Source organism: Sceloporus occidentalis, unplaced genomic scaffold (genome assembly GCF_023333645.1).
Source record: "Sceloporus occidentalis isolate IW3139 unplaced genomic scaffold, rSceOcc1.0.p SCAF_140, whole genome shotgun sequence".
NCBI lineage: Eukaryota > Metazoa > Chordata > Lepidosauria > Squamata > Phrynosomatidae > Sceloporus > Sceloporus occidentalis.
In genome coordinates, this window is record NW_028317120.1 from 1,770,021 (window position 1) to 1,790,373 (window position 20,353).

At 40.3% G+C, this 20,353-nt stretch overlaps 1 protein-coding gene across 1 annotated transcript; it reads left to right on the forward strand.

Annotated features, from left to right (window-relative positions):
- The first annotated feature begins 26 nt into the window (after window positions 1–26).
- Window positions 27–19,464, forward strand: LOC149281025 (vomeronasal type-2 receptor 26-like). The gene is made up of 3 exons (XM_089499834.1): window positions 27–151; window positions 16,679–17,338; window positions 19,407–19,464. The coding sequence occupies exons 1-3, from the start codon at window positions 27–29 to the stop codon at window positions 19,462–19,464; spliced, it is 843 nt and encodes a 280-aa protein (XP_089355960.1).
- Window positions 19,465–20,353: the final 889 nt, after the last annotated feature.

Genomic DNA, 20,353 nt, shown 5'->3' on the forward strand with positions numbered 1-20,353 from the left:
CCTGCAGCACAGGTGGTGTATGGGTAATGGCCGCCTACCGGACCCTCTCTGTCAGACTCACCATCAGCTTCCTTCTCAGCAGATATGAGGAGGCTTCCCTCCAGCAGAGCTCAGCATGCGCAGGGCACAGCACTCACTCTGCAGACACAGGGTACTCTGGGGTTTATGGGACTGTGAAGTTGCAGCGGCCTCAACAGATCCTCTCTGCTAAGGAGGTCGCTCAAGCTTCCCCAACACAGTCTCTTTCACAGGGAGAGCACAAACATCTAATCAGGCCTCGCTTTGGGCCTAGTCCTGAGCTCTGTCACCATGGAGCTCCTTCCTTCCTGCTTCCCCGCCATCCCTCGCCTTACGGTCTCCTGATTGGTGCAGTTGATCACATGACTTGCTTGCAGGGGTGGATGGGAGGAACTGCAGCGCCTCCATTTTGAGTCCTGGCAATGGCTGAATGACCCATCAGCAATAAAGGTGAGTGAGAAAATGGCGGGAGCTGCATACATTATATACAGCTGTGTATAAAACTCTATATAACTCTATACTGCATATAGCTCTATATCTCTATATAAAGCTGAATAAATCTATATATAGCTATATATCTGTATATAAATCTAGGAGACAAGTGGAGTTTGAATGATACCTTTATTGGCTGAGTAAATATAGATTGCAAGCTTTCAAGACCTCTCAGGTCCCTTCATCAGGCAAGTTATACAAAAACGTGGAAAACCTCTCTTTAAGTATCAGTGAAATAACATGGTTAAGAATGGGAAGCAGATAACATCAGAATGTCTGAAGCAAGGTTCTGTGATCAGTCACTAGCGTTACAATCAGAGGTGGATTGGAGTCATAAAAGGAGGCGTCAGGAGGTCTTCACACCTCTAGTGGGGTCAGGTTGTTTGCCTGTCTGGTTTGTTAATCTACACAGTGATTATAAAGTGATAATGGGATACAAATTCCCTATCCCGGTGGGGGCCAGCATTGAAAGAGTTAAATGTGAGTATTAATTTATGATTCAGTATTTCTTTTATTAAATTGTTTTTTCCAAGTACATACAATAAGTTATATCATTAAACATAAAAATACAATAAAAAGGGAAACAGTGAGAAAAAAGAAAAATACTTCTGTATAAATACATGAAGTGAGGGATGTTGCAGATACACAATATCAGAGGACGTATTTATAACCTGTATCAGTATATTCATTCACAATACTATTCGTTATCCCATTACTATTAGATCACATTTCAAAAAATATAAATAAGGCAAGGGGCTTATATTGATATTGGTTTTTAAGTAATATATTTTACAGCCTTCAGAATATATCCATCTCTGATTCTAATACCATTTCACCAAGCGTCTTATTCTTATAAGATAGCCGCATTGCAGATCTTATCCCTCCTCTTGCTATTTAAGTAGCAAAGTACAAGATATACAAAAAAAAAAGAGAGAATAGGAAAAGGGAGAGGAAGAAGAAGAAGAAAAGAGGTTTATTTGGGTGTATAAGTTATTTCACAAATGTTTGTACGCTTGTTAAAGATTAATCAGTTTTTGGATCCAGTGCTTGTAAATTACCATTTTTCTGTAGTAGGTCATATTTATCCAGCCTAGGCCTTTTCCATTTTTAATTGAAATAATATTTGATTTTTTAATTGAAACCATTGAAATGGTTTGTTATCTTTCCAATACCTAGCGATCAATAATTTGGACGCCCCAGAGAGTGTATCATTAATATTTTCCTTTCGATGGAAAGATTTATTGGGAAGGTATGAAGAAGAGCTATTTCAGGAGTTTATTCAATCTTAATATCATCAGTTTTTTCAAAAAGTTCAAATACCATCCAATACCAGTAATTTGTGACTTTGAAATAATTTTCTTTAATTGTTATAGAATGAATGGTATTATGTGTCAAAGTTACCGCTTTTTGACAATCTTTTTTTGTAATCTGGATCCTTAGATCTTTAGACCATCTAGTTTGAACTCGTATTAAATATGTTTTCAAGTTTTGAGTATCTTTATCAGCTTTGTAAAGTGCACGTGTTAAGAAGTTTTTTATCCTCAGGTAGGAGAATATCTCTGAGGGAGGTAATTTACATTGCAATGATAGTTGGTCATAAGGTTTTATGGTGTTATCTGACATGACATCTTTAAGTTCTTCAATTCCTGCACTTCTCCATTTATTCAAACATATGTCAGGTAGATTGAGTTCTATAAGTTCTAGGCCCGCAGTATCCAATAATTTATTGGTAAGTCTAAGCATTGGCCCTTACCCTTGCATTAGGCTGAAATTGCCACATGCTTATTGATAAATTTTCAATGCCAGAAAGGTATTTCTCTATTTTATACCAAGGTTGCCTGATATTTGTTTCATAATTATATATATGGATTAGCATACATGCCTTGTATGCGCATACAACTCTAGGGAAACCCTAACCTCCTCTGTTCATTTTTGGTGAAAGGGTGTCAGGACCCGGATAAGCAGGTCGGGTAGGAGCCCAGTCGCAGAGGATACTTGGAGTTCCGTCTGTACCCCACGATGCCTCATAGCTGAGGGAAGGAACAGACAGGTGCAAAGAAAGACACCACAGGTAGGATACTATGATATAGTCTGTATTAAGGAAGATGGCAGGACAAACAAGTATTGATAATAAGTCTCTGTGGCTGAAAGCCCAATGGCAGGACGCACGGCTGGAAGACCAATGGCAGGGTGCACGGCAGGAAGCCCAATGGCAGGGTACACGGCAGGAAGCCCAATGGCAGGGTACACGGCATGAAGGCCAATGGCAGGGCGCAGGGCAGGAGGCCCAATGGCAGAGCAGGGCAGGAGGCCCACTGGCAGGGCTGACGGCAGGAGGCCCACTGGCAGGGCTGAAGGCAGGGAGCCCACTAGAAAGGCACTAGGCTTGCGAGCCCACTGGAAGGGCACTCGGCTTTGGAGCCAGGAACAATTCAGGATCAGGTACAAGTCAGGATCAGGTACAAGTCAGGATCAGGTACAAGTCAGGATCAGGTACAGGGCCAGAGCAAAACGGTCCTATAACTTCAATGCAAAGGCCCTGACTGAAGGGCAGGGCAGGTTTATAAAGGCAGGGTTAATCCAGCTAATAAGGCACAACTGCTTGCAATCATGAGGTCTGGGTGCTCCAGAGAGAGAAGGGCGGCCACTAGTGGTTTTAGAACAACCTGAGCATAGCAAGGTTGTGAATACTCCAGGCTGAGTAGGGCGGAACCTGACAAATTCCAATTCTCTTCTTCCTTCCGTTATTAATATATCTATTGAAAAAAGATTGCAACATAGTTAAACAAGGAGGAGAACTGACCCTCTTCCTTCTGTGCCGGCGGTCAGCAAGCCGACCGCTAGTGGGGACAGAACCGGAGCCTCGGGCATCCGTGCGCCGTGAGCGGCGGGGCGCCCGCTGCATCAGGGACCTGGGATGGTAGCATCGGGTCCTTGTGAACAGCGGACGGCCCTTCGCTCGCTGACGACGGGAACCAAGGAGGTGACACTGCCTTTATCATAAGTTCATTAATAATAGGCGATCAACGATCACCTCCTAAACTTCAATGGTGTAGCTGGAATGCCTCGATCAGGAGGCATCCAGCGACACCAAATACTTTCCCCAGGGCGGGCTGTGACCGCTACGGAGAGCGGTCACATCCGCAGCTGCACGCAGTCTTTGCCATCCGCAAGATGGCGGCGGCCCGGGATAAAAAATAATAAAGTTGAAAAAGTTGGCTAGAGGGTCTCCAGACCCTCTAGAGAACTCTGGCTCCACTTGCAGGTTGAATACAGGTACTGCATTCAACCATACAAGTCAATGGAGCCCAGCTTTCGAATCACTATGTGATTAGTAAAATATTAAAATAAATAAATAAATAAATTAAAAAAAAAAGGAAAAAAAGAAAAAGCTTAAAAAAAACATAGTAACATTTAAAAATTATTATGCATCAGAGGAACTATCCAGTTCCAGCAAAATGTAAAAAAAAAAGTCCAAAAAGAGTAAAATAAATAAAATAAAAAAATAAAGTTTATTATTATGAGCAAGTGCTAAAATTAGCACTGTATCTTCCCAAAAATCCTGACATGGAAAAATTTAAATAAAAGCATTTCAAATACCCAAGGGGTGTCTAATTTAAAAAAATGAATGGTTTGATGGTGTAAATTGGAGTGGCCGGGCTCAAAGATAGGGCATAGGCACAGACTGACTGAAATGGGGGGAAAAAAAGCGCACTTCCAAAATGTGGCATTTTAACCCCAAACACCAGACAAACCCATACATTTGGGGTATGACTGAACTCGGGAGATGTTCCTGAACACATATTAGGGTGTTGTTTGATAGTAATGTATACCTGGAGCTATAAATTTATACCCAAAGTACAATTTGTGTGAAAAAAATACAAAAAAAAAATACTACCACAAAGTGTGGCAAAGGCTGGTGGTAGAATCTGATGCATGGAAAGGGTTAAATACTACCATTTTAAGTACCTTGGGGTGTCTAGTTTTCAAAAATATATGGTTTTATGAGGTAAATTGTAGTGGCCAGGCTCAAAGATAGGGCATAGGCACAGACTGACCAAAATAGGGAAAAAAAGCGCACTTCCCAAATATGGCCTTTTAACCCCAAACAGCAGTCAAACGTCAAACCCATGCATGGGTGGTATCACTGTACTCGAGAGATGTTGTTGAACGCATATTAGGGTGTTGTTTGATAGTGACGTATACCTGGAGCTATAAATGTATACCCAAAGTACAATTTGTGTAAAAAAAAAATACCAAAATAATACTAACACAAAGTGTGGCAAAGGCTGGTGGTAGAATCTCATGCATGGAAAGGGTTAAAATACTAGCATTTGAAATACCTTGGGGTGTCTAGTTTTCAAAAATATATGGTTTGATGGGGTAAATTGAATTAGCCGGCTTCAAAGATGGTCCTATTAGGACATGGGGGCAGAATGACCAGATGTAAAAGTTCCAAGTTAAAAAATGTGCACTTCCTAAATGTGGCATTTTACCTCCCAAACAATCCAACAAACCCATGCATGGGGGGTATGACTGTACTCGGGAGATGTTGCTGAACACATATTGGGGTGTTGTTTCAAAGTGATGTATACCAGGAGCTGTAAATCCATACCTGAAGAGCAATTTTAGCGATAAAAAACACAAAATAAATTACTACCACAAAGTTTGACAAAGACTGGTGGTAGAATTAGTGCATGGAAAGAGGTAAAATTCTAGCATTTGAAATACCTTGGGGTGTCTAGTTTTCAAAAATATATGATTTGATGGGGTAAATTGCGTTGGCCGGCTTCAAAGATACCCGAAATGGCACATGGGGGGAAGAATTACCAGATTTGGAAAAAATGGTTTTGAAATAGCAAAACGCTACTTGTACTTAATGCTCCATAACGTGCAGAAAAAAGCAAAAAACATAAAAACATTGGGTATTTCTAAACTCAGGACAAATAGTAGAATATATTTAGTAGGTTTTTTCATTAGCTTTTTTGGATGAGTAAAAGATTTTTGGGGTAAAAGTCAGAAAATTTGGGGGTTTTTTACATTTTTCATCATATTTTATTATTTTTTTATGGGAAATTAGATAATATGATTAAAGCAATGGTATCTGAAGAAAGCCCTTCTTGTCCTGAAAAAAACAACATATAATTTGTGTGGGTTCACTAAATGAGTGAGGAGAAAATTACATCTAAACACGAACACCGCAAAAGTGTTAAAACAGCCTCGGCCCCAATGGTACAAAAGGTAAAACACAGCCTGGTCCTTAAGGGGTTAATAGAGTGAGAACCTACTTGACGTGGTGGGTAAGCTTAACTATGCTTTGGCCAATTCATATAACCAAAACCTCTCATTTATATTATGTTTATATATTTGTTGCCAACTTTATTAGGGTGAGAAGCTCAGACAGTTTTGGCAGGTATGCTTCCAATAACTTCTACCCCTATCACTCCATCCTCAGTTTCCCCACCTCCTGTATGAACTTTCACAGTTAAATGCTGGTTGGACACAAACCTTAATATCCCGCTTAGATGCCGTTACTGTTTGTGAAAATAAATAATTTGAAAGTGAATTTAATTTTAAGTGACAATAATATAGAAGCAGCAATTACTGGACATTTTTACTTTTGACTTCAGTTATTCTTTCTGTGTGTCCGGGGATTTAACGCTCTCTCCCTCGTGATATTTATCTGAGCCGCGGCCGGCTGCTTTAATATAGCGCTGATCACAGGGAGCTGCAGAGCTGCTGCTGATCACACTGAGAAGGACGTGGGGTCTGTGATGGATCTCATTCTGCCCTCGGCTCAACAATTTGGAGTCATTCTGTGCCTGAGCTTACTGGGAGTAATAGCAGGGACACGCGTCATTCTGAGATCAGCTCCTGGATGTCACATCTCAATGAAAAAATGCCTGTTTGAGTATAAATATTATCAGGAAGGAGATGTGATGATTGGAGGATTATTTACGGTTAATACCGGGATAAAAGAATTTTATGATAAAACACTTGATTACATTCCCTTTTATTGTATCTGTGCAGAGTAAGTGCATTTTCTGTGTTACATTTTTATCGCATGTCTGGGGCGCTCTATACAGGTAAGGTGTATGAGCCTCCATCACTGGCCTTTAATAAAGAGATGGGTCACTTCCAGCGAGGCCAGCGTGACAGCCCTTTTAGGATGGTCTGGCAAGGGCTGCTGTTAAAAGACATCAGTTTCTATCCCTGTAACCCTGCTGGAGATTCCCGTGAGCTCCTCGGCACGAGATGTTACTACAGAGGGTCCCCAGCCTGCGCAGAGCGATACCCCAAACTGGGGGATCTGAGACCTTTGGTCTAACTAAATCAGCCATTAAAAGCACAATATTTCTCCATTTTTATTAAAATCAGTGAAACGGTTAAATATATTGATTTTATTTGAGTGTACAGAAATACTGAAGCCTTTTAACCCTTCCTCTGCCTTGGTATTATAGGAAACAGTTTCTATGCATTTAGAAAGCTGTCAGTGATTTATCTGCAGGTAATGAAGACAGACCTAAGAGCGTTTTTTAAAATAATTTATTTACTTTAAATATTTTCATGGGGAATTTTGAGATCCATTTACACCGTGACCCAAAACAGAGCAAATAGCATTTCCTGATAGCCCGGGGGCCGCAGACAGCAGAATATCTTCTCTCTTTTAGGCTGATGGATGTTTATTTCATGTTGTCTGTTAGCTGAATGTTAAGTCCGTTTTTTTTTTGTTGGAAACAAATTTTATTAATAACTTACAGAATAAAGTAAATGAGCCTTATTTCCCCCCAGTGTCGATCGTACAGAATACAGAAATCTCCTGGCTTTTATCTTTGCTGTTGATGAGATTAACCGGACCCCGCATATTTTACCCAATATCACTCTGGGTTACCATGTTTATGATATTTGTGGAAATGTCAGGAAATCTTTACAGAATTTGTTTCAAATAATATCAGGGAAAATGGGTGAATTTCCAAATTATTCCTGCCAAGGAGGTGATAAATTTGCAGGACTAATCGTAAATCTCAGGCCCGTTACAATCCAAGTGGCGCAGATCCTCAGACTGTACGGATACCCGCAGGTAAAGGGCCGCTAAAAGGTGTTAATGGCTTCGACAGACACTTCTTAGAATAAAAATGTCAGTTTCAGTGCATTTTACCAAATATCTTCTTGTATAAACGTATTTTTCATATAAGTAATATTTGCTTAATTGTTTTCTTAAACATAAAAAATGTCACAATAAAGACTGATGCATTCAGTGGAACCATTGGCGGCTTAAATCGCTTTGGCCTAAATAGGCATCCGTATACGAGATTTAAACCAGTGCATTCTTAACAGTAGCTATTAAAAATGAAACATCCCCCTCGCTAACTACTACTAATCTTATTAGATCAACTATGGGGTATCTGACCCACGGCTCAGTGACAAGGCTCTGTTCCCCAACTACATCCAAATATTTCAAGGAGATTGGGCTCAATATGCATTTATTTTGAAGTTGCTGAAACATTACGGATGGAACTGGGTTGGAATAATCACATCGCGGGAGGAAAGCGGAGAGCGGGAGCTGCAGGAGCTCAGCCACATGCTCACCAGCCATGGGATCTGCATCGAGGTCATTATTAAATTGTCTGACACAATGGAAGAAACCCATAAGGATCTGGCCGTTATTGAGAAGTCAACATCACAGGTGCTCATAGCTTGTGGAACATGTTCTGTACATTGCTTATTGATTTTTCATAAATATACACATGTTTTGGAAAATACGACACTTATCCTTAAAGCTTCGTGGTCGTATGTGTTGTATTTCAGTTTACAGACAATGAAGTCATTTAATTGTAGTTTAAGTTTTGCTCCTTCCAATAGATTGATTCCCGGCATGCAGACTTTCCTGGATAATGTCCATCCATCCAATCGCCCGTCTGATCCAATACTTGAAGATATTTGGTTAATGGAATTTCAGTGCTTAGTAACAAATTCTAAGAAGAGCAGTATGTTTCAATTTATTTATGAGTTTACTGCTAATAATTGCACGGGATAGGAACACATTACCAAGTTGGAGAAAAGGACAGCTTATCTTTTGTCATACTCTGTGTACACCTCAGTTTATCTCCTGGCACATGCGCTGCACAATATGCTTTTTTCATCAAGAAAAGATCGTGAAATTAATAAAAGAAAAAATGGCTACAAAAACAAGGTATATCATATAATGAATAAACTTAATTTGTTCTAACGCAGTGCTGCAGAACCCAAGGACTCGAGTTTTCCTCAATTTTAATTCAGTAGACTAAGTGTCAAAAAAACCCAAAAATGTTTTGGAGAATGCATTGATACTTTTATTGGACAAAATATTATTTAAAAGACAAACTTTTGAGAGTTCTTTACTCTTCAGGTCCGCAGCAATAGTAAGCAACATGACAGAGGTTACCACTTAAAACAAGTAATGTTGTTTAAGGCGGGAGTGGGGGGGTTGAGTGGCAGGTCAAACAATTGGCCTGAGAGTGAAATCTGCAAAGTGGTTGAGAGATAACCAAAGGCCAGAAGAAATAAACATAGAATAACCAATAAACACATGAACACATCAGAGACAATTAACAATCGTGCATTGGAAATTAAGATGAATGTTGTCAGGAAACCAGAATCCACATAAAGTCCCTCCTTTATGGAGTTGAAATGTGTTATTTTCATCTCAAATATTTTCCTTCTGTGGGAGTCTTTAAAATTCCTTTAATTTTTTAAATTTTAAAGTGCTTTCATTTTCATCTTTTGGATGGAGTGATCATTCTGGGTGAAGTGATGTCCTACTGCAAAATTTGTCTTCCTCGTGGCTTCTGTGCAGATTCACTCCAAGATGCAGCTGAAGCCCCTTTCCTGATGTAGCCCCCTTTGTCACATGCTGAACATTGTATCATGTACACCACATTTGCAGATATGCACGAGTATGAATCCTTGATGATGTATGTTTTGTTGTTGTGACTGGCTGTGTTACTGTCACGTATACGTTGCAGCGGGATTTCTTGCCTCGTACAGTCCCATTCTGTGTAATTACCTCTTCTGGGGTTAGTTTGCTGCGGACCAATCTTTTCCCCACGTTTGGTGGTTGTTTAAATGACAGTATCGGGGGCTGAGCAAATTGGTTTTCTTTTAAGGATCCTGGTTGTGTTTTCATTTTCTTTGTACTGTAGAAACTTTTCACGTAGTGTCCTTAGGGCAGATTTTATTTTTTTGGATTGTTTTTTTTTCCCTGTAGCCCTTTCTTCAAAATGACTCTGCCGGGTGCTCAGGTGTTTGTCGTGGTCCACGGTGTCAGAGCAAATACAGTAGTATCTGATAGTCTGGCTGTAGATGACACCTTGTTTTGTGTGATTGGAATGGAAGCTTGAATTGTGGAGGCAGCTGTACCTGTCTGTGGGTTTTCTGTACACAGAAGAATGAAGTGAGCCATTGGTGACAGTTATGGTACAGTCCCGGAGCTCATATTTTGTTCTGAGAAATTCATTTTTAGTTTTATTAATGGGTAAAATGAATTGGAGGATTCACGTAAGTGTAAAATGTTTCCTTCTCCTTCTGTCCATATTATGAAAATATCGATATAACCATAATATAAATATGGCTTGTGGGGGGGTGTCTAGGAATCTCTGTTCCAGGTCTGCCATGAAAAGGTCTGCCAACAAAAATAAAGCTAAAATGGAGAAGCCAAGTGCAGAAAACTAAGTGCACCTTAAGATTCAATAGCTTGTAGAACCACCTTTAGCAGCAATAGCGTTGTCAGGGCTGACTGTGAGCCGGGGAACTGGTTGGTTCCTATTATCAGGAGACTAACACACACACAGAAATCCGGGTGAAGTACAAAAGGATGATCCAAAGGCGAGGTCAGGTCACAAAGCAAAGGGTCGGGGCAGGCTGCAAGAATCACTGAAAGGAATCACTGAAATAAGGTCTGGTCCAGCTGATACCTGAGCAAAGGTTTCTGGGAGGTCAGGGCTTTTATTCATTTAAATTTAGATCCAAAATGACGTCATCGTAAGAGACGCATTGCCATGACAACGCCTGAACGAGTCTCCTTCCCTGCCGGCGTCTGTCGGCAGCGGACAGGAGATGCGTCTCCATGGCAACCTGTGAACCCGTCCTACTGCCTGCTGGCCTCCTCTGGCAGTGGAGGAGGCGTGTCACAACGGAGACCCTGCTTGCTTCTGTGTCAGCGAGTAGGGGAGGAGAGTCTGCTGATCGCTGGAGCCTGGGAGTAGGCGAGTACTCGGTACAAAACAAACGTGAAGTAATCATTTTCTGTATGACTATTAGTCGCTCACATCTTTGTGGAGGAATTTTAGCCCACATCTTCACTTTGGTCTCTTCTGACCAAAGGACATTGTTCCAGAAGCTGGGGTTTGTTCAGATGTAATGTTGCAAGCCTAAGCCCAGGGCCGGCCCAAGACAAAATGCCGCCTGGGGCGAAGTTTAAAATGCCAGTAACGTCATTGTAGATTGTGTCCTGCTGTTTGTGTGTTTTTGGTTATCAGTGTAGCAGAGCCTGTCCTGGGGTGTGTGTGTATAGGTGTTGGTGTGGCAGAGCCTGTCTTGGTGTGTGTTTGGGTGTTGGTGTGGCAGAGCCTGTCCTGGTGTGTGTGTGTTTGGGTGTCAGTGTGGCAGAGCCTGTCCTGTGTGTGTTTGGGTGTCGGTGTGGCAGAGCCTGTCCTGGTGTGTGTGTTTGGGTGTTGGTGTGGCAGAGCCTGTCCTGGTGTGAGCCTGTCCTGGTGTGTGTGTGTGTGTCAGTGTGGCAGAGCCTCTCCTGGTGTGTGTGTCTGGGTGTCGGTGTGACAGAGCCTGTGTTGGTGTCTGTGTTTGGTCATCTGTTTCCTGGCACTTAACTTACAGTTGGAATTATTTCATTTATACTTATCCAGAGATAAAATGCCCTCCTGAAGTTGTAGTGACTTCAGGGGACAAAACATTCAAGGCCCTGAAATCATTTAGTGGAAAAGTTAAGGTATTGTGTTATTTACTCTATAATATTTATTTCAAGGATTAGTCATACTAAACTGTGGCTTCAGGCTTTCCATGTTGAATGATCAAGGGGACAAAAATGACTCTGGGGATGATTACGGGGAAGATGACCTTTCAATGTCACGATAGGGTCAGAAGGAGGGAAGACTGCACTGACTTCCCTTAATCTGCAGTCAGTGTGGCAAATATTTGTTTTGGTGTGGGAGCGGAGGGAGCGATTGCATGCTAGGGAGCGTGGAGCAGGGTCCGAAGAAATGCTTGTCTAGGGTCCAATATTTTTAATATAAAATATATTGACAGCAGGGGCTAATATTAATATATACATGTATATATATATATGTAGCGTTCCCCCAAGTGCCCACTAAATATGAAAGCTGGAAATGCCACTGCTTATTAAATAAATAACACGGCATCAGAAAGCAAAAAAAATACTCTGATCCATATGAGATAAAGTCTGTCTTCACTCAAGTGGTTAAATGGTCAGATTTCTCCTAAGAATCCTTCAGTGTAAGTTTGTATAATATGTAGCAGATCGTTCCTACAGTGTATAATTGGTAGCAATCTGCTCTCTTGATAAATTATATGGCTTTATAGCTAAATACATACACTAATTAAAATATATAAAAATAAGGTTTTATCTTTTTATTAAGGAATACCTTCATTTTTTTCTTGCCGGCGCAGTGAAGGTGAATTCCACAATAAACGCCAGTGTCTTTGAGGGATAAAAAGCAAACACTGCAGTTCCCAAGCTCACGGTGCTAAGTCATTAGTTACAAATTAATTGTTAAACATGACATTTAGTAGTTATCTCTTAGGATAGGATTGCTGAATGTTTCATTTTTTTCACATACGTGTCAGTTTTCACAATTTGTTTATTTTTTTTTCAAAGCTCCTTGATTATGTAAGAAGAGTGCGTTACACAGACAATTCTGGAAATGAGATTTTTTTTAATAAGAAAGGAGAAATTCCAGGTGTATATTATTTTGAAAACCTGATCATTACAACTGAGGAAACTAAGAACATAGTAACAAAACGTATATTGGGAGCTTCTGACAACTCAAGGTCATATAAAGACCATTTGATAAACTATGAAAATATAGTCTGGAAAAACGGAAAAGTAAGAAATAGTCCAATGCCTTGCTTTAAGTACTTGTACATAGTCATTTATGAACAGCTGCAATAGGACTGGCTATGTGTAGCTTGGTTAAATACCTGAGTAGGGATATGCCTTCCAGTAGGTATTTGCATGTTATAACTTTCAGTTGAACTCACCTTCCATATTACTGATTTTCAATAAAAATGTCACAGTTATACACACATGCTTCTCAAGTTGTAGTATGTACATACATGTATGCTCCATAGTGTTGTCAACTGACATGACTCTTTAACACGATTGAAAGCTCAACCCCAACACAAAAAACATGAGGTTGTCATTTTTCTGAGCTAAAATTTTGATCATAGCTGCCATAGACTTGTCCACATGGACCAAAAATGACAGACATTTTTCATTTTGTTTTTGGTCCTCTTGTTTTAGAGCAACTAATTTAGTTTCCTGCTCTTTCAATTTATACGAAATTCAGTCACCCAATCACACTCTGTCAATGTATCTCTACCTTCCTCGTGTCTCCATTTCTGCTTTGCTCCATGACTTCTCCTGTGGTTCACTCGTCCAGGCTTGGAATTTATCGGCCACCTGAGGTCTGCTCTTCTTGATCCGATGACTCACCTAGTGGTGAGTGTCCAGTACTGCATGCAGGAACATGGTTGAAGGAAGCAAGGCACGAATACACAATTACCCAACCATCCCAATTAATTTTATAAAGACATGTGGTGTCTTTCCTAGTTGCTCATATGTTGTGCAACTTTGCACCCTGATACCCACTCCCTAAACAGTTTTCCTGTTTGCTGTACCTTTCTTCTCACCCTCTGTATTGAGTAGTTTTTGTTACCTGGCTCTTGACTTTGGCTTGTTGCTTGACCACGATAGTCTTGTACCTACAACTTCAATTATCAATTTTGAAATTTCTGGCTACTGACTGGCTAACTACTGACCCCATTAAAGTCTGTCTTGTCACTCTGGCTGTTGTCCTTGCTTACTGTGACTTATGTTGCTGACCTGTGGCCATGCTTCTGATCAACCAGACTCTTCACCCTACATGTGCTGCTCTTATGGCTTAGACTTCTTATCTTGGCTTGTCTGTTTCACGGCAGTGCTATGTATCCAGGTCTTTTGGGGATCTTGTTTACTGGACCCTGTTCTACTTACTATGAGGGGTTTAGTCAGTTGTGCTGCCTTACTTTGGGTAACTCAGTGTCAAGGCCTACCTGCAAGTGTCCACAACTCTACTTCCTATGAATCAGGTAGGAACTAACAGCATCTCTGCAGCATTATCCTAACCTGGAACAGTAGGTCCGTGACAGGGAACGCCCTGAACCACTACACGAGGCCAGGATAATGCTACAGAGAACAGACCTCCTGAGAGGACAGAAGGAATGGTCAACAAGAAGCAGAGCAAAGGAGAACCAGAGACACGGAGAATGTAGGAAGACATTGAAAAAGAGCATCAGAGTGTGTATAAGAAAACCCCAATGAAATGCAATTAAAAATATGTTATGTGTTAACTACCACCCTTTTCTTTTGTATCAATATTTTTATGATAAATATATATTTATACTATTTAATATATTCTTTTAATATTTTTCTAGTAGTATCTACAGGGGATACTGATAATCTTTTTTCAATACTTATTACATGCTGTTTATTAACTGGGATTTGCGGTGCCCTTAGGTAGTGTCAGGGTCCACACCCTTGGCAAAGCTCAATCTTGCAGGCCACACATCACACAAGCAGGGTAAGTAGGCACAGAGCCAGGTCCAGAGTTACAGTACAATGAGGCAGGCAAACGGACAAGAATTCAGATACTGTATAAAAGGCCACAACACAAGCTTAACAGGTAACTTATCACTGAGCAAGGAGTCCAGGCTCGGAGCAGGTTTAAATAGTGTACTGATCATGGCTACAGGTGAAAGCACCCTGAGTACAGACAGCATAACTGCAGAGCAAGTAGTTAACTGCAATACAATGGGTCAGCAGCGCAGCTTGACAAGTGACAGGTAGAACTGAGAAGCTACTTGTAGATTTGAGGTCCCAGGTTCAAGTCCTGTACCATGCATGACCTCAACAAACATTGTGACCATGCTTTCATGCATCTGTCTTGATGACAGGTCCACTTTTTAAGTCTGTTAGAATTAAACACCACTAAAATTTTAAACATTCCAGTATGTTGTTTCATATTCCAGATTCCATGGGCTCGATGCAATGACTACTGCCCTCCAGGATATAGAAAAGTTTCCGGATTTACAACCTGCTGCTATCACTGCGTCCCTTGTTCTGAGGGTGAAATGTCCAATGTAACGGGTAGGTGAATGTTATTTCCAGTCAGCCGGTGTTGCATCAATCCCTTGATATCGAGGCATTCAGCAACACCAAAAAATATACAGAGGCGCCGTGTGGTCGCTCCCTGAATCTAATGCAGTAGCCTGCAGTTAGAAAGAGCTTTGGATGCAGTCAACAACCTCTTCCATCACTCAGTCAGTGTTGCTGAAATGCCTTGATACAGAGGCATTCAGTAACCAAAAAAATTGGAGGAACTGTGTGACTGGAGTGATCACAAGCACCATCTTATAAGATGTCGGCGCCCTTCTGGTTCTGAAAACAAACTATAAAGGTTTCAAGTGGGTCTTTCCAGAATACAATCAACAACGCAGAGCAACTGAGCCCAGCTTATTAATCACTCTAGATATAGTGATTTATCTGTGGCTGCTGAGTTCCCTGCCACAAGTAGTCATGGCATTGCTGCTGAGGAGTGGGTAGCACCTAATTGTTATAGGCCAACTATGTCTCCTTTTATTGCAATTCCTGGCATTAATACTGATGTAACATGATTTAATCCCCTGCAGTTTGTGCATTTTTTTCTGGGAGATGCTCAGCAATTTTGTGCTGCTAGCCCTAATTCTTTTTTGGCAAAGAAGCAACGGATCCCCATTGATGTGACATAATTTGTTAAATTTGTCACAATGCTAATGGGCATCATTAAAAATACCTTCATCCACTCCTACTGGAGCACCAGACCCATTTGTAGTACATCCATTTATGCCCAGTCTATGGCTAGGCAATGATATGAAGTGATCCTTCATACCATTTATGACGGAGCACACCCAGTTTGTGAGAGTGAGAATGGATATACTCAGGCCTTCCGGGTATATGAGGCAAAGGATAGCCAACTTGACCCTCCAGGTTCCTGCCAAGTACCAAGATTGTTTGAGACATCATTTTGCCTCTAATGAACAAAAGGGTACCACTTGTATGTAGATAACTGATAGTGTCCCTTTTTTCAGTCTACTGTATTGTTAGGTATAGTAGGGCAAGCTACTGCATCAGAAGAACCCGTATAGATAAAATACCACTGTTTGAAATACCTTGAGGTGTCTAGTTTTCAAAAATATATGGCTAAATGGGGATAATTAATTGACCAGCTCCAAAGATGTCCCAAATAAGACATGGGTGCAAGATGACCAGATGTGAAAAATGGTATTGAAATAGCAATATGCTATTTGAACTTATTGCCCTATAACTTGTAAATATTAAGCAAAAAGAAAAAAATCATGCCAAATATTAGAATCCACTTAGCATTTTTTTTCATTTGGCTTTTGTAGATAAGTAAAAGCTTTTTTTAAAATAAAAGTCACAAAATTACTAAATTAGATACGATTAAAATAATGGTATCTATAGAAATCCCTTCTTGTCCTCAAAATGTATATATATATATATATATATATATATATATATATATATATAATTTGTGTAAGTTCAGTAAACACAAACACAGCAGAAAAACAGCCTTTGTCCTGAACAGTACAACATGGCTACAACAGTCTGGTCATGAATGGGGTTAATACAGTGCTGTAATCACACTGCAGAAACACTCATACATCCCACTCATTGTCTTTATTCCAGACAGTGAGAACTGCCAGAAGTGCCCGGATAATGAATGGCCCAACAAGAAAAAAGTAAAGTGTATTCGTAAGAAATATGACTTCCTGTCATACAAAGATGATATGATGGTTCCAATTTTTTTCTTTATCAGCATTTTTTTTTAACTTTGAGTTTCTTTATATTGGGTATTTTTATCCTGTACTGGGACACTCCTACAGTTAGAGCCAATAACAGAAACCTCAGTTTCCTCCTCCTTGTCTCCATCATGCTGAGCTTCCTCTGTGTGTTTCTGTTCCTCGGTCGTCCTGAGGATGTAACCTGCATGCTGCGGCAAACTGCTTTTGGAGTCATCTTCTCGGTAGCTGTGTCTTGTGTGTTGGCAAAAACAATCATGGTTTGCATCGCTTTCAAGGCTACCAAACCTGGGAGTTACTGGAGAAAATGGGTAGGAACCAAAGTGTCTAGCACTTTAGTTCTGATGTGTTCCTCCATTCAAGTTTTCATTACCATTATTTGGTTGGCCATTTCTCCTCCTTTTCAGGAGCTGGACATGCACTCATACAATGAAAAGATCATCGTTCAGTGTAACGAGGGCTCGGTTATCGCCTTCTACTGTGTCCTGGGTTATATGGGGCTTCTGGCAGCTGTTAGTTTTATTATAGCTTTTTTAGCCAGGACATTACCGGACAGTTTTAATGAGGCCAAGTACATCACCTTCAGCATGCTGGTGTTCTGCAGCGTTTGGATTGCGATGATCCCGGCCTATTTGAGCACCAAAGGCAAATACATGGTGGCCGTAGAGATTTTTGCCATATTGGCATCAACTGCTGGGTTATTAAGCTTTATGTTTTTCCCAAAATGTTACATTTTGCTAAGAAAAACAGAGATAAACAGAAGACATTTATTAAAGTAATTAATAAACAATATGATTTTTATTAGCCATTCCTATATCAAGTGTGTATATAAGCTGGTAAATATATATGTATATAAAAGTAATGTTTTTCTTTTACCACAGTATCTTTCTGTTCAGCTTCTTGTTCCCGCATTGAGAGTTTCACACATTTCTCTGCCCTTCTGTGCTTAAATTATACCTGGATAATTTGTGTCTCTTGCAGAAGATCCAAACAGTTCCTTTTTTGTATACAGACAGATGCTTATGTACTAGTTATGGTAATTAACCCCTTAACGACAATCCACATACATGTACGGGGTGACAATGTGTTAGTGACAATGCCTGTATATGTACGTGGTAGTGTTATTTGCCGTTGATCCCGGCGCTTTCGACCTCCCAATCCCCGTGATTCACAGTGAATCACGGTGATCGGTGGGTCAAACATGCACCCCCCAGCAGGATGCAAATCTGGTGAGGGGCATTCCAGGCTGCCTCTTCATTGAGGCAAGCCTGCAATGCCCCAGAGGGGGCTACACAACCTCAGTGTATAGTAGAAAAAAAATAGTAAAAGAAAAATAAATATATATATATATAGTAACATGTAAAAATAATTCCCAACTGTCACCAAAAAAAGTGCAAGTTTTATATATATATATAATCTTCCCAAAAAATTCCTGCATGGAAAGAGTTAAAATATTGGCATTATAAATGCCCATAGGGTGCCTAGTTTTAAAAAATGTATGATTTGATGGGGTAAATTGAATTGGCCGGCTTCAAAGATGTCCTGAATATGGGACGTGGGCACAGAGTGACCAGATGTCTAAATGGCAAAAAATACACACCTCACCAAGGTGGCCTTTTACCTCCCAAATAACCCAACAAACCTATACATGGGGGGTATCACTGCGCTCAGGAGATGTTGCTGAACACATATTGGGGTGTTGTTTGACACGGACATATTCCAGGAGCGGTAAATTTATACCTGAAGTATACAATACACGTTGTACTTCAGGTATAAACAAAGGCTAGTGGTAGAATTAGTGCGTGGAAAGGGTTAAAATACCAACATTTGAAATACCTTGGGGTGTCTAGTTTTCAAAAATATACGGTTTGATGGGGTAAATTTCATTGGCCGGCTTCAAAGATACCCGAAAATGCACATGGGGCAGAATGACCAGATTTGGGGAAAAATGGTTTTGAAATAGCAAAACGCTACCTGTACTTATTGCCCCATAAGGTGCAGAAAAAAAGCAAAAAAACATAAAAACATTGGGTATTTCTAAACTCAGGACAAATAGTAGAATCTACTAAGCAGGTTTTTTTCATTAGTTTTTGCAGATGAGTAAAAGATTTTTCAAAGGAAATTGAGAAAAAGTCATTTTTTAACAAAAATCACCATATTTTATCATTGTTTAATAGTACATTAGATGATATGATAAAAATAACGGTATCTAAAGAAAGCCCTGTTTGTCCTGAACAAAACAATATATAATGTGTGTGGGGGCACGAAATGAGAAAGATGAAAATTACAGCTAAACAGCAACACTGAAAAACGTTAAAAGAGCCATTGTCCCAAAATGTACTATGAGTAAGAAACACTCTAGTCATTAAGGGGTTAATGTACATTTAGTATGGCATTATATTCCTGATGATGCCAAATGATATACCTGATGATGCCAAACCAGTTATTCGCAGGCTTATTTGTGAAAGACTGCTTTATTCCTGAAATGAAGAGTGACGGAAAAGATAAATATCAGACAGACAAGGAGGCCAAATATTGTACCCCGGTCATAGTGTCAGTATTAGCACTGCACTTATTGCACCTCCCTTTTATTACACTATAAACTGTAAAACTAAGTATATCTGTGCAGAATAAAAATACACATAGAGAACAAGTTGTGTATTTAGTAATAACGGTAAAAAAAAATACAATGCCCCCTGGAAACGTCTCAAAATTGGCAATGAAAATGAGGATGTGATCGCTTACCGAGCTTCTGCTTCCTGTAGGATCAAAACTACTGCGGAATTCCAGAACTTCAAAGTGAAGCAATTAGGCACCTTCTGAAGCTACAAATGAAATCACAATGTGTTCCTGGCCATCTGCCTGCAATGTTGCTAAAGCTCAGTGCTCCAGTGATTGCCTACCTCATTACTAAGGAATTAATTGCTACCTAGTGGTTACATACCCAGTGCATGTAGAAGGGCATTAGCCACAAAAACTTAGTAACATCCTGGGCTCAGGTATGTGGCTCCGGCTTCAGTTACTGAGCAGTTTCAGTAAACTCAGACAGCACATTGCATTCACTCTCTCCCTGGGAGACAGTCTCACAGGACCTTACTGACTTTGAAGAACTTTGCTCACGAGAATCCTTGCCCAGAAAAAGAATACAAATTGCTTTATTCAGAGAAAATTCTTATAACGTGCTGACCTTGTTGTACAGTACCTCGAGTAGGTTGGGTAGGGTGCTTTATGGGGCAGACACCAGCTGCTTGATGTTCGGGAGAGAGATTGGGACCTGCCTCCATATTTTGTAGGGCCATCTGGTCATAGTACCCTTGTGGAAATCAGTCCATGGGGCCTTAGTGCGAGTAAACAAACAAACAAAAAAAACTACAGACCCATGTCCTGGCTTCCTATCCTTTCTAAAGTCTTGGAAATTTTGGAAACAATTGTACAGTTGCTGTAAACTGACCAACTACCTCACCCCACTTCACTCCAGCTTTTGTTCAAATCACCGAACAATTAAGGCCACCTTAAAGGTTAGCAGTGAGGTCCTCTCCTATGGCATTGAGGAAGGTGAGCTCACTGTTGCTTCCTTCCCAGATTATGTAAAGACCTTGACACAGTTGATCATTATGGAGCACATCCATCACAGTTGATCATTATACCTTGATTAACTCAAAAAATCTGGCATAAGCAATCACTCCCTCAACTGGCTTTGTTTCTCCTTATC